Source organism: Manis pentadactyla, chromosome 19 (assembly GCF_030020395.1).
Source record: "Manis pentadactyla isolate mManPen7 chromosome 19, mManPen7.hap1, whole genome shotgun sequence".
Classification (NCBI taxonomy): domain Eukaryota; kingdom Metazoa; phylum Chordata; class Mammalia; order Pholidota; family Manidae; genus Manis; species Manis pentadactyla.
Window position 1 is genome coordinate 2,957,942 of NC_080037.1, and position 27,012 is coordinate 2,984,953.

A 27,012-nucleotide genomic window follows, 5' to 3' on the forward strand; every position below is an offset into this window, starting at 1 on the left:
AACGACATTCGGATTGTATACAGTTTCTTGTGATTATGAATAGAGCTGCTGTGAACACTTTTGTACAGGTTTTTGTGTGAATGTAAGTTTTCATTTCTCTAGGGTAAATACCTAGGAGTGGGACTACTCGGTCAAGTAAGTGTATATTTTTCTATAAGATACGGTCAAACTGTTTTTCTGTGAGGCTTTCCCACTTTGCATTCCCACCAGCAATGTTTGAGAATTCTAGGTGCTCAGAATTTTCATCACCACTTTGTAGTAACTGACAGTTTTATTTTTATTTTTATTTTTTTTTTAAATAATTATTTTTTATTGAAGGGTAGTTGACACACAGTATTACATTACATGAGTTTCAAGTGTACAACACAGTGGTAGAACATTTATATACATAATTCTAGGTTCCAGCTATCACCCTACCAGGCTGTTACAATATCTTGACTATATTCCTTATGTTACACATTACATCCCGGTTACTAATTTATTTTACCATTGGAAGTCTGTCCTTTTTTTTTTTTTTTTGTGAGGGCATCTCTCATATTTATTGATCAAATGGTTGTTAACGACAATAAAATTCTGTATAGGGGAGTCAATGCTCAATGCACAATCATTAATCCCCCCCAAGCCTAATTTTTGTCAGTCTCCAATCTTCTGAGGCATAACAAACAAGTTTTTACATGTAGAACAAATTCTTACATAATGAATAAGTTACATAGTGAACAGTACAAGGGCAGTCATCACAGAAACTTTCGGTTTTGCTCATGCATTATGAACTCTAAACAGTCAGTTCAAATATGAATATTCATTTGGTTTTTATACTTGATTTATATGTGGATACCACATTTCTCTCTTTATTATTATTATTTTTAATAAAATGCTGAAGTGGTAGGTAGATACAAGATAAAGGTAGAAAACATAGTTTAGTGTTGTAAGAAAGCACATGTAGATGATCAGGTGTGTGCCTGTAGACTATGTGTTAATCCAAGCTAGACCAGGGCAATAAAACATCCACGTATGCAGAAGATTTCTCTCAGAACGGGGGGGTGAGGTTCTAAGCCTCACCTCTGTTGATCCCCAATTTCTCACCTGATGGCCCCCCTGCGACTGTGCCTGTCTTAGGTTGTTCCTCCCTTGAGGAATCTTACCCGTCTCTGGCTAACCAGTCATCTTCCGGGGCCATACAGGGAAATGTGAAGTTGGTAAGTGAGAGAGAAGCCTTATTGTTTGAAAAAGTTAGCTTTTTACTTCTTTGCATATTTATGCCCTGTGGCTTCTATGCCCAGCATTTGTCTTGAGGTATCTTTACCACTTGGAAGAATTATGATACTCGGTAAATTTGATATGAGGCACGAATTCTATTTAAGGGTTGTAATTAGGAAGGAAGAAGAAAAGCTATAGAAGTAGCAGGTGGAAGAAAACATGGGAAGATTGATTATTTCTTTGATATATCTTCTTGTAGAGTAACTTCAGCATGTATAGGTTTTAAGCTACTACTTAAATTGCACACACACATTAACATAATAGGAGTATAGTTACATAACCAAAGCATATCTGTAATTACCAGCCATCTGCAGTGAAACCAAGAAAACCAGTTAGGCACCTTAGGCATTTGTGAAAACTTATCTATGATATGGTGGATATTGTCCAAATGAACTTGAACAGTCTGAGAGAAATCAGACAAATTAAAACAACCCATTCCTGGGGACTGTTCACATGCCCTATGTTCTTTTAACAATAAATAGTTTGTAGTTGTAAGACTTTGGAGCGCTACAATTTGCACTTCTCCAAATTCTTGGTTGAGTTCCAACAGTATAGATCCAGTCCAATTTTGTTGTTTTACTGTATGCACAGGCCAGCTTAGATATCTCCTTCCTCATTCCCATGGCAAGTCCAGGAACTGGTGGGATGAGTGCATCTACAGCTGTAGCAGTGCGTGGATCTTTGTTGGGGTTTTTTGATGATCATCTTCTGGCATGAGTCTTCCAGAGAGTGCAGATGTTGGAAGTTCTTTTTCATATTGTATCTTAGTTCATTTTCGGGGTAGCCCAATTAGGCTTTGATCCTCTGTATAAACACAAACAGACCCTTTGCCTACACTTTTATATGCCCTTTATACCCTTGTGTAGAACTCGTTGGAGGTTACCACACAGGAACTGCCCTTTTTTTTTTTTTTTGCTATCACTAATCTACACTTACATGACGAATATTATGTTTACTAGGCTCTCCCCTATACCAGGTCTCCCCTATAAACCCCTTTACAGTCACTGTCCATCAGCATAGCAAAATGTTGTAGAATCACTACTTGCCTTCTCTGTGTTGTACAGCCCTCCCTTTTCTCCTACCCCCCCATGCATGTTAATCTTAATACCCCCCTACTTCTCCCCCCCTTATCCCTCCCTACCCACCCATCCTCCCCAGTCCCTTTCCCTTTGGTACCTGTTAGTCCATTCTTGAGTTCTGTGATTCTGCTGCTGTTTTGTTCCTTCAGTTTTTCCTTTGTTCTTATATTCCACAGATAAGTGAAATCATTTGGTATTTCTCTTTCTCCGCTTGGCTTGTTTCACTGAGCATAATACCCTCCAGCTCCATCCATGTTGCTGCAAATGATTGGATTTGCCCTTTTCTTATGGCTGAGTAGTATTCCATTGTGTATATGTACCACATCTTCTTTATCCATTCATCTATTGATGGACATTTAGGTTGCTTCCAATTCTTGGCTATTGTAAATAGTGCTGCAATAAACATAGGGGTGCATCTGTCTTTCTCAAACTTGATTGCTGCGTTCTTAGGGTAAATTCCTAGGAGTGGAATTCCTGGGTCAAATGGTAAGTCTGTTTTGAGCATTTTGATGTACCTCCATACTGCTTTCCACAATGGTTGAACTAACTTACATTCCCACCAGCAGTGTAGGAGGGTTCCCCTTTCTCCACAGCCTCGCCAACATTTGTTGTTGTTTGTCTTTTGGATGGCAGCCATCCTTACTGGTGTGAGGTGATACCTCATTGTAGTTTTAATTTGCATTTCTCTGATAATTAGCGATGTGGAGCATCTTTTCATGTGTCTGTTGGCCATCTGTATTTCTTTTTTGGAGAACTGTCTCTTCAGTTCCTCTGCCCATTTTTTTTTTTTTTAATAATTATTTTTTATTGAAGGGTAGTTGACACACAGTATTACATTACATGAGTTTCAAGTGTACAACACAGTGGTAGAACATTTATATACATAATTCTAGGTTCCAGCTATCACCCTACCAGGCTGTTACAATATCTTGACTATATTCCTTATGCTATACATTACATCCCGGTTACTAATTTATTTTACCATTGGAAGTCTGTCCTTTTTTTTTTTTTTTTTTTTTTTTTTGTGAGGGCATCTCTCATATTTATTGATCAAATGGTTGTTAACGACAATAAAATTCTGTATAGGGGAGTCAATGCTCAATGCACAATCATTATTCCCCCCCAAGCCTAATTTTTGTCAGTCTCCAATCTTCTGAGGCATAACAAACAAGTTCTTACATGGAGAACAAATTCTTACATAATGAATAAGTTACATAGTGAACAGTACAAGGGCAGTCATCACAGAAACTTTCGGTTTTGCTCATGCATTATGAACTATAAACAGTCAGTTCAAATATGAATACTGATTTGGTTTTTATACTTGATTTATATGTGGATACCACATTTCTCTCTTTATTATTATTATTTTTAATAAAATGCTGAAGTGGTAGGTAGACACAAGATAAAGGTAGAAAACATAGTTTAGTGTTGTATGAGAGCACATGTAGATGATCAGGTGTGTGCCTGTAGACTATGTGTTAATCCAAGCTAGACCAGGGCAATAAAACATCCACGTATGCAGAAGATTTCTCTCAGAACGGGGGGGTGAGGTTCTAAGCCTCACCTCTGTTGATCCCCAATTTCTCACCTGATGGCCCCCCTGCGACTGTGCCTGTCTTAGGTTGTTCCTCCCTTGAGGAATCTTACCCGTCTCTGGCTAACCAGTCATCTTCCGGGGCCATACAGGGAAATGTGAAGTTGGTAAGTGAGAGAGAAGCCTTATTGTTTGAAAAAGTTAGCTTTTTACTTCTTTGCATATTTATGCCCTGTGGCTTCTATGCCCAGCATTTGTCTTGAGGTATCTTTACCACTTGGAAGAATTATGATACTCGGTAAATTTGATATGAGGCACGAATTCTATTTAAGGGTTGTAATTAGGAAGGAAGAAGAAAAGCTATAGAAGTAGCAGGCGGAAGAAGACATGGGAAGATTGATTATTTCTTTGATATATCTTCTTGTAGAGTAACTTCAGCATGTATAGGTTTTAAGCTACTACTTAAATTGCACACACACATTAACATAATAGGAGTATAGTTACATAACCAAAGCATATCTGTAATTACCAGCCATCTGCAGTGAAACCAAGAAAACCAGTTAGGCACCTTAGGCATTTGTGAAAACTTATCTATGATATGGTGGATATTGTCCAAATGAACTTGAACAGTCTGAGAGAAATCAGACAAATTAAAACAACCCATTCCTGGGGACTGTTCACATGCCCTATGTTCTTTTAACAATAAATAGTTTGTAGTTGTAAGACTTTGGAGCGCTACAATTTGCACTTCTCCAAATTCTTGGTTGAGTTCCAACAGTATAGATCCAGTCCAATTTTGTTGTTTTACTGTATGCACAGGCCAGCTTAGATATCTCCTTCCTCATTCCCATGGCAGGTCCAGGAACTGGTGGGATGAGTGCATCTACAGCTGTAGCAGTGCGTGGATCTTTGTTGGGGTTTTTTGATGATCATCTTCTGGCATGAGTCTTCCAGAGGGTGCAGATGTTGGAAGTTCTTTTTCATATCGTATCTTAGTTCATTTTCGGTGTAGCCCAATTAGGCTTTGATCCTCTGTATAAACACAAACAGACCCTTTGCCTATACTTTTATATGCCCTTTATACCCTTGTGTAGAACTCGTTGGAGGTTACCACACAGGAACTGCCCTTTTTTTTTTTTTTTTTTTTTTTGCTATCACTAATCTACACTTACATGACGAATATAATGTTTACTAGGCTCTCCCCTATACCAGGTCTCCCCTATAAACCCCTTTACAATCACTGTCCATCAGCATAGCAAAATGTTGTAGAATCACTACTTGCCTTCTCTGTGTTGTACAGCCCTCCCTTTTCTCCTACCCCCCCATACATGTTAATCTTAATACCCCCCTACTTCTCCCCCCCTTATCCCTCCCTACCCACCCATCCTCCCCAGTCCCTTTCCCTTTGGTACCTGTTAGTCCATTCTTGAGTTCTGTGATTCTGCTGCTGTTTTGTTCCTTCAGTTTTTCCTTTGTTCTTATATTCCACAGATAAGTGAAATCATTTGGTATTTCTCTTTCTCCGCTTGGCTTGTTTCACTGAGCATAATACCCTCCAGCTCCATCCATGTTGCTGCAAATGATTGGATTTGCCCTTTTCTTATGGCTGAGTAGTATTCCATTGTGTATATGTACCACATCTTCTTTATCCATTCATCTATTGATGGACATTTAGGTTGCTTCCAATTCTTGGCTATTGTAAATAGTGCTGCGATAAACATAGGGGTGCATCTGTCTTTCTCAAACTTGATTGCTGCGTTCTTAGGGTAAATTCCTAGGAGTGGAATTCCTGGGTCAAATGGTAGGTCTGTTTTGAGCATTTTGATGTACCTCCATACTGCTTTCCACAATGGTTGAACTAACTTACATTCCCACCAGCAGTGTAGGAGGGTTCCCCTTTCTCCACAGCCTCGCCAACATTTGTTGTTGTTTGTCTTTTGGATGGCAGCCATCCTTACTGGTGTGAGGTGATACCTCATTGTAGTTTTAATTTGCATTTCTCTGATAATTAGCGATGTGGAGCATCTTTTCATGTGTCTGTTGGCCATCTGTATTTCTTTTTTGGAGAACTGTCTGTTCAGTTCCTCTGCCCATTTTTTAATTGGGTTATTTGTTTTTTGTTTGTTGAGGCGTGAGAGCTCCTTATATATTCTGGACGTCAAGCCTTTATCGGATGTGTCATTTTCAAATATATTCTCCCATACTGTAGGGATCCTTCTTGTTCTATTGATGGTGTCTTTTGCTGTACAGAAGCTTTTCAGCTTAATATAGTCCCACTTACTCATTTTTGCTGTTGTTTTCCTTGCCCGGGGAGATATGTTCAAGAAGAGGTCACTCATGTTTATGTCTAAGAGGTTTTCGCCTATGTTTTCTTCCAAGAGTTTAATGGTTTCATGGCTTACATTCAGGTCTTTGATCCATTTTGAGTTTACTTTTGTATATGGGGTTAGACAATGGTCCAGTTTCATTCTCCTACATGTAGCTGTCCAGTTTTGCCAGCACCACCTGTTGAAGAGACTGTCATTTCGCCATTGTATGTCCATGGCTCCTTTATCAAATATTAATTGACCATATATGTCTGGGTTAATGTCTGGATTCTCTAGTCTGTTCCATTGGTCTGTGGCTCTGCTCTTGTGCCAGTACCAAATTGTCTTGATTACTATGGCTTTATAGTAGAGCTTGAAGTTGGGGAGTGAGATCCCCCCTACTTTATTCTTCTTTCTCAGGATTGCTTTGGCTATTCGGGGTCTTTGGTGTTTCCATATGAATTTTTGAATTATTTGTTCCAGTTCATTGAAGAATGTTGCTGGTAGTTTCATAGGGATTGCATCAAATCTGTATATTGCTTTGGGCAGGATGGCCATGTTGACGATATTAATTCTTCCTAGCCATGAGCATGGGATGAGTTTCCATCTGTTAGTGTCCCCTTTAATTTCTCTTAAGAGTGACTTGTAGTTTTCAGAGTATAAGTCTTTCACTTCTTTGGTTAGGTTTATTCCTAGGTATTTTATTTTTTTTAATGCAATTGTGAATGGAGTTGTTTTCCTGATTTCTCTTTCTGTTGGTTCATTGTTAGTATATAGGAAAGCCACAGATTTCTGTGTGTTGATTTTGTATCCTGCAACTTTGCTGTATTCCGATATCAGTTCTAGTAGTTTTGGGGTGGAGTCTTTAGGGTTTTTTATGTACAGTATCATGTCATCTGCAAATAGTGACAGTTTGACTTCTTCTTTACCAATCTGGATTCCTTGTATTTCTTTATTTTGTCTGATTGCCGTGGCTAGGACCTCCAGTACTATGTTAAATAACAGTGGAGAGAGTGGGCATCCCTGTCTAGTTCCCGATCTCAGAGGAAATGCTTTCAGCTTCTCGCTGTTCAATATAATGTTGGCTGTGGGTTTATCCTAGATGGCCTTTATTATGTTGAGGTACTTGCCCTCTATTCCCATTTTGCTGAGAGTTTTTAACATGAATGGATGTTGAACTTTGTCAAATGCTTTTTCAGCATCTATGGAGATGATCATGTGGTTTTTGTCTTTCTTTTTGTTGATGTGGTGGATGATGTTGATGGACTTTCGAATGTTGTACCATCCTTGCATCCCTGGGATGAATCCCACTTGGTCATGGTGTATGATCCTTTTGATGTATTTTTGAATTCGGTTTGCTAATATTTTGTTGAGTATTTTTGCATCTACGTTCATCAGGGATATTGGTCTGTAGTTTTCTTTTTTGGTAGGGTCTTTGCCTGGTTTTGGTATTAGGGTGATGTTAGCTTCATAGAATGAGTTTGGGAGTATCCCCTCCTCCTCTATTTTTTGGAAAACTTTAAGGAGAATGGGTATTATGTCTTCCCTGTATGTCTGATAAAATTCCGAGGTAAATCCATCTGGCCCGGGGGTTTTGTTCTTTGGTAGTTTTTTGATTACCTCTTCAATTTCGTTGCTGGTAATTGGTCTGTTTAGATTTTCTGTTTCTTCCTGGGTCAATCTTGGAAGGTTATATTTTTCTAGGAAGTTGTCCATTTCTCCTAGGTTTCCCAGCTTGTTAGCATATAGGTTTTCATAGTATTCTCCAATAATTCTTTGCATTTCCGTGGGGTCCGTCGTGATTTTTCCTTTCTCGTTTCTGATACGGTTGATTTGTGTTGACTCTCTTTTCTTCTTAATAAGTCTGGCTAGAGGCTTATCTATTTTGTTTATTTTCTCGAAGAACCAGCTCTTGGTTTCATTGATTTTTGCTATTGTTTTATTCTTCTCAATTTTATTTATTGACAGTTTTATTTTTAAGGTTAATAATCCCATCCAGTGTATTTTCTGTGTCAGATCATTTGGTTTTCATCTCTGGAATCTGACTTGAACCTTTTTTACATGTTTCATATTTCTACTTAACTTGGTCCATCTTTCCTCTACCTTAACATGGAATGTAGTTATAATATGGAATGTATCTATTACATCATAACTTTTACATATCCTTGTCTACTCACTCCATCACCTGTGTCATTTCTGGGTCTGTTTCTACTGATTGATTCTTCTCCCTGTTATGGATTGTGTTGTCCTGTTTCTTTGTAAGTTTGGTGATATCTGATTGGATGACAGTTGTAAATTTCACTCTGTTGAATGCTGCATATTTCTAAAAGCTTAGAAATATCCTTTTGCTTTGTTCTGGGACAGAATTATGTTATTTGGAGACAGTATGAGTTAATTTTTCCTCCTTTTGAGGCTTGCTTTTATGCTTTGTTATTTGGAATCACAGCAACCTTTAGGACGAATTTTCTCCTCTGCTAATATAACACTCTTCTCAGTATTCTGCCTGACAACCCATGAATTTGGAGGTTTTTCCACTTTGGCTGATGGCAACACAAACTATTTCTAGCCCTATGTGAATTTCAAGGATTGTTCCTTCTAATCCTTTCAGGTCGTTCTTTCCCTGGTGCTGTGCAGTTTCCTCCCACACAGGCACTGATCAGCATTCAGCTGGAGCTTCAAGGGAGATCTTCAACAGATTTCCAGAGCTCTTTATTTGTGCTGCCCTCTCTTTTCTGGTACTCTGCCCTGCAAACTTTAGCCTCTGTGGCCTACCTACACACCCAACTTTATGTCCTCAACTTGGGGGACCTCGGGGCTCTGTCTTGGTTACCCCTCTTGAAGCTACATTCTGGATACTCTCTCCAGGCAGCAACCTGGGGCAAACATAGGAATCACATTGTTTCTGTTCTTTCAGGGTTTGCTCATCTCTGCTCCCTGATGTCCACTGTCTGGAAACATTGTTTCATGTATTTCCACCAGTTTTTTTTAGTTGTTGCAGACTGCTGGATAAATGCATTCCATGGCACTATCTTGACCAAGACTGATTGTATTTTACAATTTCAAAACAATCTTTAGTTTTACTAAATTAACTGCTAAATGTTTAGGTGGTCTGGGCAGACGTCTCAGAGGGGGTGTCATTTAAAATGAGAAAGGATGCAGAGGAACAGAGCTAGTCATGCGAAGAACTCAAAGAAGAACATTCCAGACAGAGGGAGCAACATATGTGAAGGCCTCAGAGGATTAAGACCTTGGTGTAGCCTGAGAGCAAACAGAGCCTGTGACGCATCCAGGCAGATGGAGGGTGGAGTGATCGGCAGGGACTGGGCATGGCAGTGTCGGGAGTTCAAGTATCACTCTAAGTACATGGGGTCATTGAGAGTTTTTAAAAACGTGTCATGATATGATTTATGGATGAAGACGATCAGTCTTGATGCTCTTCGGAGAATATTCAAAGCAGCAAGAATGGGCATGGGCAGACCAGGTAGGGGGCTCGGTCAGAAGTCCATGGGAGAGATGGGGTGACCTAGAAGCAGCAGGAGGCACAAGGAGGGGAGGATGGCTCCAAGTTGTGCTTTCGGGAAAAAACGAACTAACTGACATGTTGGATGGAGTAGTGAGAGAATGGGAAGAATTGAGGGTTTTGGCTTGAGGAACCCAGTGGCAAGTAGTGGGTTTTTTCCTAAAACAGTGATGACTGGTGGGCAGGGGGGGACAGTGCCAGGGCCAAAGAGGGCCCAACGCTCCCCATAAGTAAAGTTCAATGTAAACAGAACAGTTTTTCTCTTTCCAACAAGATTGATCTTCCTAGTCGGAAATTCAGATGGTGGCCAGTTTGGGTTAGGGTACACATGGCAGAGGGACAGGAAGGATCAAGAATTCAGACAGAGACACGTTATTTTTGAAATGCCTCTTGTACACTCACATGGAGATGTCAAGTAGGCAACTGGCTAGCTAAGCCTGGAGGTCTGGGATGGAGACAGAATTTGGTAGTAAGCCACATAAAGACAGTATTTAAATGCACAGAACTCATGAACATGGATGAGATCACCTAGGCTCAGAGTGAAGAAAAGAAAAGGGATGCAGGATGGAGTCCTAAGGAACCAGCATTTGGAAGCCCATCAGAAAAGGGAAACCCAGTGAAGGTGACTTGAAGGAACATCTAAAGCAGGGAGGACACAAGAAAGAGAATATTTCTAGGAGGAAGTGCTTCATTTACTCAATAAATATTAAGAGTCTACTGAGTACCAGGCTCAGTTTTAGGTCCCAATAAGAAGTTGAACAGAACAAAGCTGTAACATAGTGAGGAAGGCAGGCAATAAAGAAATAAACAATTTAAACAATAAACAAAATGACAATGTCTGAACATACTATTGGACAATAAGTCCAATGAAGAAAAACAATGCAGGACAGGGGAATAGAGACTGACAGGGGGGTACAATTTTAGGGACGTGAGAAAGAGTCCCATTTGAAGAAATGAAAATCAGGCAAACGCTAGAAGGAAGTGAGGGTGCAAACCATGAAGGCATCAGGCAAAGAACATCTCAGGCAGAGGGAACAGCGAGTGCAAAGCCTCCAAGCTACAGCATTTTAGGAAAACGTTTTTCCAAACGCTATTCTCTTCCTGATGCTAGTTTAAGTTAAGGTCCTGACGTTGTTCGGAGTGCATCCTCCAACTGGTGCTAACAATCACAGTAACAACAGCTAACAGTAGCTATTCATTGCAAGCTGCTGGGTTAGACTCTCCACTAGACACTGCACAAGGGTTATCTCAGCTCTTTATAGCAACCCTACGAAGTTGAGTCCATCATCACCCACACTTTGTAGAATGGGAAATTGAGGCTGAGGTAAAATGACTTATCTAAGCTATACAGTCCACGAGTGGCTCTGATCTCTATGAGAAATCTGCTTCTTTAACACTCTTATTCCAAGGTGTTCATTATAGATGCTCAAGGATGTTAATTACACAATGCTTTGCCAAAGCAAAACTGGGATTTCCAAGTTCCCATCATCCCTAGATGTTGCCTGAATTTACAACCACATCCTGAGTAACTCAACCTGAGGTCTGGAAGATTCCTCCCGCCTGCTCAATCTAAACACATGCAGCGTCTCGTCGGGTTGTACAGCGTACCTGCATAGACTCTGTAACGTCTTTCTCACTTACTCTTTGCTTCCCATTCCCACTACCCCACAGCCTAGTTTTGGCACTTGCCCCTTCCTGGGCTCTTGCAATGAGCTCTCACACGGAAGGGGTTGTTCCTCTTTCCAGCAGTCCATCCCATACCCTGCGACCAGAACAACTTGGCTAGAACACAAGTCCAGTCTTGTTCTCCAGCTTAGAAATCCATATGGGTGGGCTGTTGCCTGTGGAATTAAGTCCAGGCCTGGTAGCCTGGTTCCCATGGTCTGACCTCAGCCCCCCTTTCTGGAGGTATTGCTGACTCTGCCCTTTGAAGCCAGGCTCCAGGCAGCATGCCCCACTCTCTACTCCGCCTGTTGCTGGCGTATCTGTACCTGCTCCATTCTGCTTCTAGAAATTCTGCCTAGATGATGTTTAAGACTTTGCTCAGGAGTCACCTTTTCATTTAGAGATCTCTGACTGACACTCCTTTGCTCCCCCACTACACCCGGCACAGGTCCTAACATAGGCCCTGTCACATTATCACACTCAAAAACACCGCATGTCTGTTTCTCCCCCACTCAACCCTAGCTCAACTGTAACCTGTTTGACATAAGGAGTTCTGAATCATTCATCTTAATCCCTATTCATCTTGAATTTCTGGACAGCATAGTGTCTAGAATATAGTAGGTGCTCAATACATGCATATGGAATAAATGAATGAAATCAGGGGAGAAGAGCAGATGAAGAAAAGGGAAGATGAGTCTGGAACTCTTATAATTAATTGGACAAAATACATATTGAGTATCTCTGTGTGCAAGGCACCCATTCAGAATTGGGGCAGGAGAGAACAGAATTAACAGTTCTACGAGAGAGTCTTACCCCACAACTCCAGCATAAAGGGCAAGGCGGCTGCTCTTCAATGCTAGTATTTGAGAGCCCGTGGGCGCCCCTTCCCTCGTTTGAGCTGCTTCCTTCCATCACGCTCGCTCGGGGTCTGCCTCTCTCGGGCCAGCTCCCTCCCTGCCTGTTTTCTGGGGCTGAGGTCATCGGACGACCTAGTGGCTCTGGCTCACTTCCCGCCCTTAGGTTCTGTCTTTCACCTGTGCCAGGAGAAAAGGCCTCCAGGAAAATGCTTAGGGCTGACAAGCAAGCTTCTGGCTTAACCACCAAGATCTAGTGCCGAAGGCTTTGATAACATGCAGAAAGACGGACCCTCTTTCCACTTTGGGTTAAGGGGCGCTGCCTGACCTCCAGTCTGCTGTGCTGCTCACTGGGGGGGCTGTCCATGCCATTCTAGTCTCCAAAGGATGTCAACAAAAACAGAAACAAAAGCAGAAGCTAGAGACAGGACTCCTAAGAGAGAAGCTGCCCTATTCCACCTTTTGCTCTGTAACTCACAAAGAAATTATAGGCTGGACTATCTGTCAGTAAGGGGCTCCCAGAGCTTCAACTGCTCGTAATTAACCTGATTAACTGCTCAGGCTTGAGATAGAATGAGAGCAGGTGTACATTTGGGGGCTTTGTATCTGGCTAAAGAAACGGGCCTGACAGAACACCTGTCACCCTTCTTTGTGCCCTTCTCCATCCCCCAGGGATGTCCCAGCGACTGAGTTAAATGTGGCACAGCTGTATCTTTTGTCCAGCAACTTTCCCTACATTGTAGAAACAGTACAGAGAAAATCAGAAAGAAGAAAATATAAATGAATGATAATCCCACCCGGAGATAACCACTGTTACTCTTCTGTTGTTTCCATTGTCTCTTTTAAGTGCATTTTCCATATGTGAGCCCATGTTCTCAATACAACGTCATGCTCTGCTCTTTCTTCTACACACTGTTCTTGGGCCGACCTTGGTGGGGAAAGCATTACCGGAAAGCTAACACAGGTGGACGCCAGCCGCTGTGGTCTGCCTCCCTGCGCTGCCGTGGTTTAACACAGGAGGCAGCTCTGGGGTTAAATCTGCTTTCAAGTATGTGGAATTTTCAGCACATTCTCCCATTCTTTTACTTATTATATACTTACCACTGTTTTTGGCAATCCAGCTTTTCAAATTTTTTGGCATCGTGACTTTACATTTGCATTTCCTTCCTTTAAAGCATTTTCTTAATGAAACAATTTATTCCTCAATATGAAAGGGCTTCCAGATTGACAATGTTTCCAGTTTTCAGTACAGAGTGCCTAGTCTCCAGTATTGTTTTTTTTTTTTTAACTTCCGTGCTTTGATTGAGATATTTAAAGACTTACAATTCATTGAAGTGGTTTTAATGATGTGGGCGGTGGAGAAGATAACAAACCTAAAAGGCAGCACAGGGAAGAAAAGATGAACAAAACTTGGATAAGAAACATGGCATCTGTTTTCAAGTCGCACTCCTAGGTTCATCCTGGAAGTCAAGGTCTTGAGAAATAGAAATGTGATGGAATCTGTGTTTTAAACAGACCTCAGTTAATCAGGATTCGGGTGCATGCATGCCTGTGAGCCTACAATGAAATCCTGTTTTAAAGAAGATTCAGCTGCGTTATATTTATAACTATGTGGTTGCTACCAGCTACCAGCATGTCTCCTTGCGGTGGTTCAGTTCTCGTTTCTCCATGTCCTAATTCTGCGCTGTTGCATGTAGTGTTGACGAAGCAGCCTCTCAGCCTGCTCCCCCTTCCCCATCACACGCAAGGCCAGCTGTGGCTTCCTGGGAATCCTGGTCCCACACGGGCTTACGTTCTGATGTGTCGATCTCTGGTTGCAGTAGAAAGTTTGAAGTATTGGGGATTACACACCCTCCCTGGGCTGGGAAAAATTAAGCTCTGCTTGGAGTTCCTGTCCTGTGTGACCAGCATAAATGCACAACTGGAGCATAACCAGATCTGCATCTGAGGCTCCTTTTGACAAACATCAACTCAAATGCTTCCCAGAAAAGTGAAAGAGTGATTAGGTCGTATCTCTTCAACAGCAGTGTGCTCCAAAAGCCCGAGGAAGGTTAAAATGCAGGTTCCCAAGCTCCACTCAGAGTTTCTGACCTCCTAGTTTTGGGAGCCTGGGAATCTGCATTATAAGCAAACACATTAATGTGATTCTGCTGCTGGCAGTGCAAAAGCCACTGTGGGAGAGCACCAGGATTCTGGTGTCATCCTGGGCTCCCACTACCAGTACAGCAAAATAATGCCATTGTCTTGCCCTCCCTCTGCCTCCATCCCTTCGGCTGCATGGCTGAGTCCTTGGGTGTACCTTACAGTTTCTCTTAGCCATCCATCACTCTGATAATAATGTGCATTTGGGAGGGGCACACACTGTGATTTATCCAGGGTAGCATCTGCTTAAGGATGGATGGCCTGGGCCTCGGGCACTCAGGAAGACACAGGCTAGACCTAGCTAGAATATGGATATGCAGCTGCTATACAGAAAACAAATTCCAGGATGGAGGACAAGGCCCCTGCACTGTATGACTTCTTCGGGCACGAGCTCTTCCCCAGGTCCCCCGGCGCCTTGCTGGTGCACACCCAGGAGCGTCCTCTGCACACACATTCAAAGCTCCTTCTGCAGGTTATCTACCTTTCATATCCTGTGCACATCCCAGTCCTCTTCGCTCAGTCCCTCTCTCATTTCAACTTTCTCAGCTCTATGTCCAAGTCTTGCATAAAATACCATTGTTATGTATGCATAGATACCAAACTTTTGTGCACTGTGTACACATGCTGGTGTGCACAGATACACAGAGTAAATAGCAGAGCATAATAGAAATACATCATCATATCTGCCCTCTGCTCTAGATGTCCCTTTGTTGGTACAATGGCATTGGCTTTGGAGTTAAAAGATCTCAGTTCAAAACCTGCTAAGTACCTAATCTTGGGAAGTTAATTAAATTCTCCGGGCCTGAGTTTCCTCAGTAGGTTTACATGAGAAAACTTGTAAAACATCTAGGACTGTTCCAAGAACCTAACAGGAAACCCCAAATGTTAGGCATCTCCTTTTTCCTATTTTCTTTTTCTTTCATTCTTTTGTATATGAAAGGAAATAGTCTTCCAAATTTCTCTCACACAGCATTCAGTGTGGGTCCTTAATTGCCGCATCTGAAATGATCTCAGGCCAAAAAATGCAAAGAGGGAATTTATGAAAGGATGTTGGGTGGCTCACAGAATTACCAGGAAGGCTGAAGAGCCAGGTGCAGAAAATGGGCTGGAACCCAGAAAGGCCACACAACTGAGACCACAGTCAGAATCACACCTTGGAGCAGGCTGGTGGCCAGACCCCTGGCACAGCTGACCCCATCACTGGATGCCACTGTCCCCTCAGGGGCAAAACCAATTCTCTGCCACCTCTGCTTTTTTCATGTGTTCCAGGTTTAAAGAGCTCTGAGTGAGAGGGTCCCTGGCCATGTCCGGGGCCCAGGCCTGCACTCCAAGTGGGGTGACTAGGGAGGTGGCTTTCCTTTCCAGCTTCCATAGTTGGAATCCCTCAGACTAAGAATCGAGATGTCAGACAGCCAGAAAGATTAGTGTCCAAAATCTGGTCTCACCATTCGATTTACATCTCATCCTTGTTTCACATATTCTTTCACTCTAAGGTTGTGGAGTCTCTCCAGGAACTCTTCTCAAGCCTAGAGCTACTGTTTTCAGGGGCAATTTCAACTCTTTCTGCCTTGTGTCCCTTCTTTCCTCTGCCCCAAAGTCCCAGTCCTGCCTCCATTCCACCACCAATCTCTGAACAGCCCAAATCCTGCCCATTCTGGTGATGTTACCCTCTTCACTGTGGCGGCACCCACCCCTCATTCCCCACTCAGCTGCTCCTGCCATTACTTCCTGGGGGCACTTTTTGTGTATCTCCTTGAGCCCGTTTGCCCCATCTTATTACCAACACGTGTGAGGTGTTTAAGGGCCTGCCTCCCTCCCTTTCCTGGACCCTACATGAAGCTCCTTAACGGCAGAGGTCCACCGTACTCATCTTTGTAGCCTTGGTTCTTAGCGTCCGGTAGATGCTTGACATGTTCGCTCCGCAAAGCACGCATACCTGTTCTCAGCACGTACGGCCCCCTGTCCTCTGCAGGGGGGGCTCATCCGCGTGAGCAATGGGGCGAGTCCCCGGGACGGCGCCCTGCACGCCGCCAAGTGTTGGCCTGCACGCTTACGCCCGTCGCCAGGGGCGGGCAGCGGCCAGCGGGGCACCCAGGTGCGCCGCGTCCGTTACTTCAGTCCAGCCCCACGCATTCCCCTCTCAGAGGGCTGGGCGCCCTCCTTCTGCCTCGGAACGTTTCCACCCGAGGAAGCTGGCACGCGGGACTCCGGCCGCCTCCCCAGGTCCGCGGGCCCGCGGCTCGCGCGCCGTCAGGAAGGGACCCAGACGGAGGGGCGGGGGCGCCGCCCGAGCAGACGCGCCGCCCGCGGGGGTGGCCGCCGCCGCCGGCGCACCCGGACGCCGCCTCCGCGGCTGCGGCGCGGGCTCCGACCCCGCTTCCCCGCGCCGCCCGGCCCGCGCCCGAGCCTCCGCGCTGAGCCCCCGCCGCGGGCGCCGGCACGTGACCGGGAAACTTCGGCGGCCCGCGGACGGCGGGGGGCGGGCGCGCGGCCCGGAGTCACCGCCCAGCGCCGCGCGGGGCCGGGGGCTGCGCCTCCCGCAGGCGGCGCCCGGGGGCGCCGGGGACCCGCTCGCGCGCGCGGCCGCCTCCCGCCGCCGCCTCGGCCTCGGCCTCGGCGGCGCGGACCCTCCGAGCGCGCCGCCCGCCGCTGTCCCCGCCGCCCGGTCTGCTCGCCAAGTTGGGGACATGCACCGGGCCGTGCTGGCGTGTGTCGCCGTCTCCTGGCTGACAGGTAGGGTCGCGTCCGCCGAGACCGGCAACTTTATTCCCGTGGCCGTGCTGCGCCCCGCCGCCCCCACCCCACGCCCGCGCCCGCGCCCCGCCGGTGTTCCAAGCCGCTTAGCAGGCCGGGCGGGTGGGGGAGGGGCTGAGTGTGAGTGTGAGTGAGCGTGAGTGTGAGTGAGCGTGAGTGTGAGTGAGCGCGCTGGAACGACGGGGAGGCGGGAGAAGCCCGGTTGCAGGCGAGGTGTTTGGGGACGCAGGTGTCCGGACCGCGACCCGACTCCGCGTCCACACAGCGGGGCGCCCTCGGCCCGGACCTGAGCCTGTGAAGCTGTGTGTCCCGGGGGAAGCCTGGCCAGGAAGAAGCGGGAGCCCGGGGCGCGGTGCCTTAGGGGCTCCGGTTTTCTGGAGGTGGGGGCGGAGCAGTGTCCCCCAGTCCTCCCCGGGGAAGGTCCAGGGGCGTTCCGCCGGCCCCCGGAGGGAACGGGACGGGGAAGGAGACGGGGTGGGGGCCTCTGTGTCTGGGGTTTAGGGCCCCCCGCTCTTGCCCACTTTGGGGCCATCAGAGGAGTGGCCCACGGTTAAAGAAGAGGCCCCCCACCCGCCCACCTCGTGCAGGACACAGGCTTGCCCCGCCTCAGGAAAGGTGATTTGCAGGTACTCAGAAGGTAGGGCTTCTCCCGGCATCAGAGCCCCTTCCTCTGGCTGGCCCTCCGTGTCTCCTCTCCCTTCTTGTGAACTTCCTCTCCACCTTCCTGGGGTCTGGAAAGGCTTTGGTTCCCAACACCTTGTCCCCACGTGACCATTCTGCGCTGCTGAGGGACAGGCGACCGGGTAAGGGGGCCAGCCCCAAGAGACAGAGTGGCCCTGCTTCGGGGCAGGGGTTTGGGATGTCTGGACGAGGTCTGAGACAGCCACTGACCCGCCATGGAGACTGAGGGACGGAGGAGAGGAACAAGGGATCAGAAAGGTGAGGATAGGACGGCGGGGGGCGGGGGGCAGTGAAGGGCAGGAAAGCAAAGGGAAAACTAGCCCCCAAAATGAAGTTCTGCCCACTCGGGGGTACCAACCAGAAGATTTGGAAAAATCAAGTCAGTAAGAAGAGGGGAACACGTTTTAAACATCTCAGTCAAGTTACTGAAAGAGGGTAAAACATATTTAAGAAGAAAGGCAAACACCCCATTTTCCTTGGCTTCAGAATAAGATTATTGATTGCCAGTGCCCCTTGCTGTTCAGAGTGGAGGGCAGCGCTCTTGGGCCCCGCTGGGTTTAGGCGGGGGGGTACTGTTTAGCCCAGTTAGCCTCTTCTCCTGGCTGCTCTGAGTTCATCCCTCCCACATTATTCAAATATGAATCATCTCTAATTTCAGGGTTTGGCTGATCCATGCCTCCCTACTCCCCTGGCCTCCCAGAGCCTTCCACTTGCACCCTCCCTGATTTTGATCATCCGTAATTTAAAAACTGCCTCTACTTCTCAGTTATCATATTCACAGGGAACTTAGGCCTTGAGCCTGTATCACCGCCTCCCTTCAGTCAGCTAAGGTACCCACTGGGGAAGGGGCCCTGAGGCTGAGCTGCTCTGCCAGACACCCTGGGATGTGGGCAGACACCTGGGATGTCTGCCAGACACCTGGGATTGAGGGATCTGCAGGAGGGGATTCCAAGGGGAACATGCCACCCTTGCTGGAAGACCAGCAGCTTTTCATGACATGCAGTCATGTCTCTGGAGGGGACCAGAGGCCACCTAGTTCAGCCCTCTGACTATAGAAATGCAAGCCCAGAGAGGCGATGTGCACATGGCAGCTTTGTGGTGGAGCTGGAATAAGAACCCAGTTCTCCCAATCCTAGTCCTGTGTGCACCCCTCTAAGCTACCTCTCGGGGTTTTTGTTGTAGGGGTGTTTATTTGAGGGGAGGTGCTGCCTGGCCTGTGCCTGCTTCCATCTGTACGTGGAGGGGCCGCGTCTGCCTGGGAGCAGGCAACAGGTTAGTTATCAGGGCCATCTCAGCTGTCATCCGCGGGCGCTTCTCTGCGAGACCCCACTGACCCCCCCACCGGCACCCCAGCAGCCCAGCTTCTGCTTCTCCCTCGTCCCCTCACGTCACGGCTGTGGGTTGTGCCTCTGGACACTGCCTCAGCAAAGTGGAGGAGCTGAATGGCGGCTACCAGGGGGAGGGGAGAGAGGAGCGGTCAGGATGACAGGGATTCCGACTCATTGTCCCCAGAGAAACCAGGGGAGGAGAGGTAAGAAATGTCAGTCCAGCCCAATCAATGAATTCTCTCTTGAGGGGGCGGTAAAAAGGGAGGGAGAAAGAAAAGGACAGATTAAAAATGAGTCAGAGAGCCCAGGCAAGACAACCCCCACATTCCCTCTCCCTCGCCCCCCTCTCTGCCGCCTGCCCCCATCCCCTGTTCCCTCTCCCCTCCCATCCTCCCTTCCCTTGTTTCTCTCTTCTAATGCAGGCTGAGCAATTTCTAATCAACACTTCAGTTTTTTCCTCAGGCTCTGGCAGCGCCTTCCGTATTTTTCATTGCTAAAATTCTGTATTTCTTCCTGCTGTATATTTAGCCTCATGATTTCTCATTGTCGTTGTGAGGCTGCTTTCTGTAATAGGCTGTTGGTGTTTTGAACAAAACAAAATGCTTACCAGCCGCTATTTTAGCAACAGGTGCCACCTAGCAGTAAGCCCCGAGGAGGGTTCACTCTGTCTTTGTTCCTGAACGTGGTGGCATTCCGTCCTTCCCTGGCAGCAGAGGCTGTGGAGACGCCAGAGCTGGGTGCACGCTCTGGGGACGCACCGGGGCGCAGGCTACAGGGGGGCAGGCAGGCTCCTGTTTTCCTGGAGGCTCTTTTTGGACTCTCTGTGATGAAGATGGCTTGCTCGGTTAGCATTTCTTTTGTACCCTTTTGGTTTTATTTATTCAGCCATTCTCCAAAGGCATATTAAATTCCGGTGGTTCTAAGTGATATGCACCAAGAAGAAAGTGGTGAGGCACAGTCCTCGCCCTCAAAGAGCTGTCAGTCCAGACAGCGACTCAAAGGAGTTTTCAGGTAGTTTGGTCTTAAGGTAAAAGGGCCCATGGGAGGCACACAGGTGCTAAGAGAACCTGGGGGAGGCATGGCCGACTCAGACCTGGGGTGGGGGCGGGGAGGCTCGGAAATGAGCTCCCAGAGGAGGGATGGCTGGGGGGTCATGCCCGGCCAGCTGCTGAGCCATGGGTCCAGGTGCCGTGCTGGCATTCACAGGCCCTGCCTTCAGGGAGCTCACAGCCTAGTGGGCGAGACACCGGTGACCGATCTGTGACACACGGACATGCCAAGGCCATAGTGGAGATGGCACTCAGTGTTGTGGGGCCTCCAGGCAGCTCACCGCCAGCCTGCAGTGGCAAGGGAGGTCCCCGGGAGCGGGGTCTGGCGTGCGCCGCCGAGTGAGGTAGGCTTGGGTAGGGGGAGTTGCAGGGCTGTGAGTCCTGGGGATGGAAGAGCTGCCTTTAGAAATTGCCGACTCCTCAGCTTCCGTGATCTCCTTTCCATCCTGTACCCCTCTGTCCTGCTTTCCGCAGGGGAAAAGCCTTGTTCAAGCCAGAGCATCTTCTTTCAACACTGTATCACACCTCTGCCCATCCTCGCTGTCCCCCAGCCTCACGCCCTCTCTGGACTAGGATTGGGAGCTTGGTGCAGAATCCCCCACACTCTTGATTGCAGACTCCCATGATCCTGCCAGTATTGGTGCACGGCCATGCCGGTAGCGGGCCGGTCCTTAGCGCCTATCCAGCGTTACTGGCATCGGTACCAGGACTTGCCTGGTGAAGAGAACCCTGAGCCGGCAGTTGAGGACAGGGTCCCAGTGCCCTCTCCTCCATGGATGAGCATTATAACCATGGCATCTGGCTGTCAGGACCTGTTGAATGAAATGAATTCACTTTCAGCTCTATGACTCTATGGTTCTGAACTTTTTCTCCATTTATTTTCGATGAGCTGGAGAGCAAAGCTGAGGAGCTACAGGCCCATTCTTCCCATTGTAATCGCCCCTGTGAAGAACCACCAGGGAGCCCCAGTTCCTTGTAGCCTTTTCCTGAGCATTGATGATTGGAATGAAAAACACCAGCTGGGAAGGGAGAACTCTTGTTAGGTTTTGCAGAGGAACAAATGGGGCGGCACCAGTGCGAGGCGGACATGATAGGGTTCACTCTGAAGGATTAAATGTGGTCGTGCTGGGGACTGGTTAAGCAAGGCAAGCCCTTTGGACCAGGTGGGGTGAGTCCAGGTCTGGCGAGCATGGCCCCGTGATGGCCCTTCAGTCTTGACTTTTTGTCCCAGGACCTGCTCACCTCTCTCTCCTTCCAGCTATTTTAGCTTTTATGCTTTTTTCCCCCAATCAGAAATATAAAGAAAGGTGTGAGGTGATTGTTGTTCTTGTTTATTTACATGCTACAGTGCTTTTCTGTAAGTTAAGTGGCTTTCATATCCATTATTCCTTTTGATCTTTTAAGTAAGTGTGGCCGGTATTACCTGCCTGTACTTAGGAAAACCAAGGCTCAGAGGGAATAAGTGACTTGTTCGAGTCCACGGTGTCTGTTGACTAAAAGAACAAGAAATAGTGTCTCTGACTTAACACGACTTGGCTGTTTCAAGGGCCTGTATCCAAGGGAAAATTCTTTTCTGGTTAAGGTGGGTCAGACTAGAACTTCCGATTCAAGTGAACATACATGGATGGGATCTGTTATGGGACATTGGGTAGTGAGGCTCAGAGTTCACAGAACTCAGGGAAATATTGCAGGGAGAAGTGAGAAAGAATAACTTTTAGTATTTCTAATTAAATCCTAAGATCTACAGGAAAAGAGTGAGTGAGAAGTGCTCCCGCGAGGTACGGGAAAGCAGAGGATGTATGGCCCAGGGGCAGCAGGCGACTGCTGGTGTGTCACAGCCCATCTGGGGCTAGGGGCTGGGGCTGTGCGCCCAGGAGCCACACAGGGTGTAGCCGTGGCATATGTGTGTTTGAAATCGTGGTCTTCGAGATAGTTTTTGCTCTCTGAAAATGAAAGAAGCTATCTTGGATGACTGGGGTTCTTTACGGGCCAAGAAATAAGGAAGAACTCAGGAGAAGGTGCCTCCTCTGTTCTCCTGTTGTCTGGGGCCCTGCAGGGAGAGGGGCTCTGAATTAGGAGCGGAGCCCCAGGATCAGTGGGGCCCCTGCACCCCTGCTCCCTCCTTGCCCCTGGCTCTTGGGGAGCTACACTCAGAGGTAGTCGGGGGAGAGGGACTAGGCAACACCAGCTTAATATTTTACCTTCTTTTCTTTGGCTTTAACTTGGGAAGCTAACTTACCTGATAGGGTTGTTGTGATAATTAAAATGAAGTGTGAAATACCCAGCACAGTATTTGGCACACAGTAGGCTCCCAATACTTATTATGAACCCCAAATAGGTACTAGTCAGCATTTTGATGCAGAAGCAAGGAACCCCCCAATCTCAGCAGCTCACGCCAGCACAGTTAGCTCTTGCCCGTATCATGTGACAGCCGCAGTCGTTAGCTGCAGGTCAGCTTGAGTTGGCTAGAACTGGTGGACTTGGCTGAGTTACAGGTGTCTTCTTATTCCAAGACCCAGATTGAAGGAGCAGCCACTATCTGGGCATGCTGTTCCCGTGGCAGAGAGCTCGAGGCGGTAGGAGGAGGGCGTAGAGCCAAAGTACACAAATGCCTTTGAAGCTTCTGCTTGGGCACGTCTTACGGCACACGCAGGGACATTCCACTTGGCCAATGCAAGTCTTAGGGCCCAGCCTACAGTCTGCGGAGTGGTGAGTGTATTCTGCCTACAGAGGGCAGTGCAAGAGTCTGGAGGGAAAAATGAGAATAATAATACAGTCTTAATCAGTTGGGTTAAATCATCCAACAAATGTGTTGACTGTCTAGTATGTGTCACTCCTGAAAAGCCTGTAGGGGAGAGTTTGTTATTGATGGTGGAGAAAGAGGACTAAATAGAAATTTCTCAGGCAAGGTGATAGGATTCTCTGGGGTACTACGACTGAAGTAAGAGTAGTGTAACTCCAGAGGGGAAGATATATTCCCAGCCCAGGGCAAAATACCTTTGAACCAAAGCCAGTCAAAGAGAGAATAAAGTGGGAGAAACCCGTTTATTGCCTACAAGCAGTCGTCCACTTCTGTTCCCTCCATGTCTCTCACAACCCGGCTGGAGAAAAAGGGACCCCACCTAACCTCTCCGGTCCTGATATGCCTTGTAATTACCTATTGTTATGTAGATGGTACTTCTCTCCACCCCTTGGAAACACCTATTGATATGGAGATGCCTGAAGGCCAGGCAAGAGATTCTTGGAAGCGTTGTAGTTTTGCCCGCCAGCAGGAAGCAGCTTCTCTAGAGTGGTGGCTGAGCAGGTCCGGAAGGATAAGTAGGGGTTACCAGGGGCAGACTGTGATGGAGGAAGGGAAATTTACGAAGGGAACAGCATGTCCAAAAGCTAATAAGAGAGGATAGATGTGTCCTGAAAATTACAAATATTTTAGTGTGGTTGGAGAATTCAGTGCTGCCGGGGGAATGGAAGAGAGTGGCCCATGTGAGGTGAGCCCCTGTGCTCCTGAAGAAGCTAAAAGGAGTTTCTGAAAGTGTGGGAGTAAGAGAGCACCATAATCGGATGTGCATTTTAGAAAAAGCATGTGGACTTCAGTGTAGAGAGTGGATCAGGTGTGGGGAGACCTTCCGCAGAAACCAGCTAGGAGACCCGTGCAGAGAGGGAGATGCGAGGAGAGCCTGAACACCTAGGGCGGGGGCGGGGGGGGCGGGAGATGAGAGAGGCGGACCGAGTGACCCGAGAGGGAGGAAGCCGGCCTGGCTCGGTTTTGGATGTGGAGGTTGAAGGGGAGGGAAGGTCAAAGATGCCTCCAGGTCTCTGGCTTGGGGCTGCTGGGGGTGCCGTTCCCAGACACAAACTCCTACAGGAGAACTGCGTAAGGCAGGCAGATAAAGGGTTAGTTTGTTTGCAATATATTGGCTAAAGTATGACTTATCCTGTTCTAACAAAGAGACCCTAAACTACAGTAACACATAAAATAGTTTTTTTCTCCCTCCTGTAAGGATCCAGATCTCCGGGAGGGAGAGGCTACCATCCCCAGGGTGTGGCTCTCGAGACTGCCCCAGGCACCGGCATCTCGGGCAGGGGGAGCAAGGAACGCAGGGGGCCCCCGGCAAGCAGCTTGTCTTCAGAGAGGTGACCCAGCGCTGCACACATCACTTCTCACCTGCCGTTGTCCTGAGCCCAGTCATGAGGCCACATAGCTGTAAGAGGGCCAGGGAATGTAGTGTGTGGCTGGCGTGGCTGCCTGGGAACCTGGAAGTTATGTTACCGACAGAAGGCGCCGGCGTCTCCCTGTATGCAGTGAGGAGTTCGTGGTGCTGGGAGAACACCCAGATGAAGAAGGAAGTTGTGTATTTGGGTCTGGAGCTCAGGTGAGAGACAGAGACTGGAAATACAGATAACAGTCAAGACTGATGACAGCTTTCTTACAGGAGTGTCTCTGTCCAAATGACTGGTTCATCCCAGGAATCTGACCCACCTGAGTGAACCAGGACAGTGTCTAAAATACCTCTACCTGAAAGACAGAGACCTTTTTAAGCACTGCTTGGTTCCATTGGAATAGCAGATAAGCTAGCTAGGCAATACCCCTGAGCTCAGACCTCTGGAAGATGAGGCAAATCGGGCAGAGAGGAGATGTGCCTCTGGCTTTTATCTGCACAGTGGTGGCAGAGAATGGGAAAGCATGGCTCAGTGGGACATAAAGGACACATACGCAGTGAAGGGCAAGCTCTGTGTGCACACGTACCAGAGTTACTGGGAGCAAATAGTAACTAGGCCATGAGCAAAGCCTGCCCAGGCCAGGGTAGCTTTGGTGTTTATCATAGCCTCTTGGAAACGGGGAGATTTTCTGCCTTTTGGAGAACACATACAAGAATGCTGTCATATTTTCTAAATTTCAAGATGGTACATCTGGTCATCCTAACCCTAAAATGGATCAAGCAATCAGGTATCATGGTAGCAAACAGGAGAAAGTGATTCTGGCTAATTTAAGCCAGAAAGGAATTTATTGGAAGGAGGTTGATTGCTTACAGAACCAATGGGAAAGCTGGGGAATCAGGCTTAGATATTAGGTAAATACTTAAGGAATATATATGGCTCTTAGTAGAGCCTTTTTATTTTATATTCTAGCCCAAGTATATTAAGAGGGTGAATGGTTCCTATTTGGGGAGGAAAAGAAAGATTCAAGCTGCATTTGCTTTTAAGCCTTAAGCCTGTAGGCCCACATTTCCCCAAATGCTTTGTTCCATTCTGGCAGCGCTGTTAAGGGATGAACAAGCTTTCTTTCCTCATCTAGACTGTGTCAAACCTGAGGAGATGCCGGGACACTCCTTATTCATACCTCCTGCATGTAGAAAACCCGCCCATCAATCTGTCCCTGAAACAGTGTCTGAAGGAATTGGGACAACATGTTAAAGATGTGAAGACCAAAGATGAATTTCTTTAAGAAGCTCTAACTTGAGAGCAGGAAAACGAAGATTTGTCCCGTTAAACTGAATGAAGGAAAACCTTAGGCGTGTGAAGCCCAGAGCAGGCCGGGGCATGGGTGATTCTGAAGTCCTGTCCTGCTTCTGGGGTTTCCAGAGTTAAGGATGGGCGAGCTTTATCCAGACTGTCTAAAGATGCTTGCCTCTGACCATGATGATTTCCCAAGGCCTTCAGGAGCAATCTTTGTTTCTCTAAAACAGGGCTGTGCCTACAGATCTGCCTCTCCAAGAGGAGAGCAGGAATAGCTTACAGCCAGCGGGGAGGAGGACTTGCTGTGAAGAACAGCGCAGGGGCAACGTGAGCACAGCATTGCCTTAGAGGCTGCTTCTGGGATCCTCACAGAGACACAGCTCGTCACACACAGACTCCTTTTCTCTTGTGTGAGTGAGAACTGGGGCCGGAGCTTCGTTTGCCGCCCGCAGGGAGGCGCTGCCCGCACTGGAGCTCATCTCCCCTGCCCTGCGTGACTGGCTGAGGGCGGCTGCGTCTCGCCGCTGTCACCCGTCTCTGCTTGGGGCAGCTTTTCTGGTTACTGGCCAGAATCCGTTCTCCGCACTGGAGGCCATGTGCCAAGAAAGGCCCTTCAGACTCACTCCTTCATTTGTTCATTCATTGATTCATTCCGCATTTTGTGGGCTTCAGCCACGTTCTGTGGCTTATGCAGGAGATACAAAGTCAGCCAAACCCTGGTCCCCGCCTCAGGGACCTCACAGTTAGAAACCAAGTTTATCTTGAATCTCTCAGGATCGGGGACTAGTCTGTTAAATCTGTTTTCCCAGAACTTAATATTGTGTTTTAAAATATGCTTTTGATTGATTTAAATGATATAGTCAAAGGCAGTTTTCCCGTGGATTGAGGACACAATAGAAACTGGAAGAACGGTCTAGTGGTCTAAGAATGGTGACTCTCCTCTGCAAATGTAGAAAATCACCTATATTCTTCAGTCTTCAGCTGTAATCTTGAGTATGCCGTCTAGGGCCCTGGTCAGGAACCCTGGCTTTTACAGGCGTGTTCTGTACAGTATGATCCCCTGTTTACTCTTTTCCTGTCCTTTGCCCTCTTCCCTAAGTGACCTCTCTCCAGTTTCCTGGAATACTTGCTTTGGTTTCTAGAATGAACACAGGTTCTTACTGCACATCTGTAAATTTCTTTAGGAGAACTTGGAAACAGAAGTCGCCTGTGGTGTCAGTGCATGGGCACGGAGACCCAGCCCCCCGCCTGTGCCAGCACTCACGCTCGTGTTCGTGCTGCATCCACCCTCTGCTCCTCTCCCGCTCCCTGGAGCTCCTTCAGTTACACGCCCTGATGTTTTCCCAGGTGGAGGGAATAACGCATTTATAGTTAAAGAGTGAAAAA

General features: G+C 47.2%; 2 protein-coding genes across 5 annotated transcripts in view; one reads left to right on the forward strand and one right to left on the reverse strand.

Moving 5' to 3' along the window:
• Positions 1-16,393, reverse strand: part of MAEL (maelstrom spermatogenic transposon silencer) — a 35,411-nt gene extending 19,018 nt beyond the window's left edge. The window contains exon 1 of the mRNA XM_036894627.2: positions 16,294-16,393. The gene's annotated coding sequence lies outside the window, so the exon portion shown is untranslated. The remainder of the gene's footprint in view (positions 1-16,293) is intronic.
• The window catches only part of ILDR2 (immunoglobulin like domain containing receptor 2), a 55,489-nt gene continuing 44,771 nt past the window's right edge, over positions 16,295-27,012 (forward strand). For 3 of the 4 annotated variants that reach the window (XM_036894622.2, XM_057494966.1, XM_057494965.1), the window contains exon 1: positions 16,295-17,090. In XM_036894622.2, coding sequence (XP_036750517.2) covers positions 16,352-17,090 — 739 coding nt within the window. In that variant the 5' untranslated portion in view covers positions 16,295-16,351. Of the gene's footprint in view, positions 17,091-18,974; positions 19,065-27,012 lie in introns of all 4 variants that reach the window. The other variant, XM_036894623.2, reaches the window with a different exon arrangement.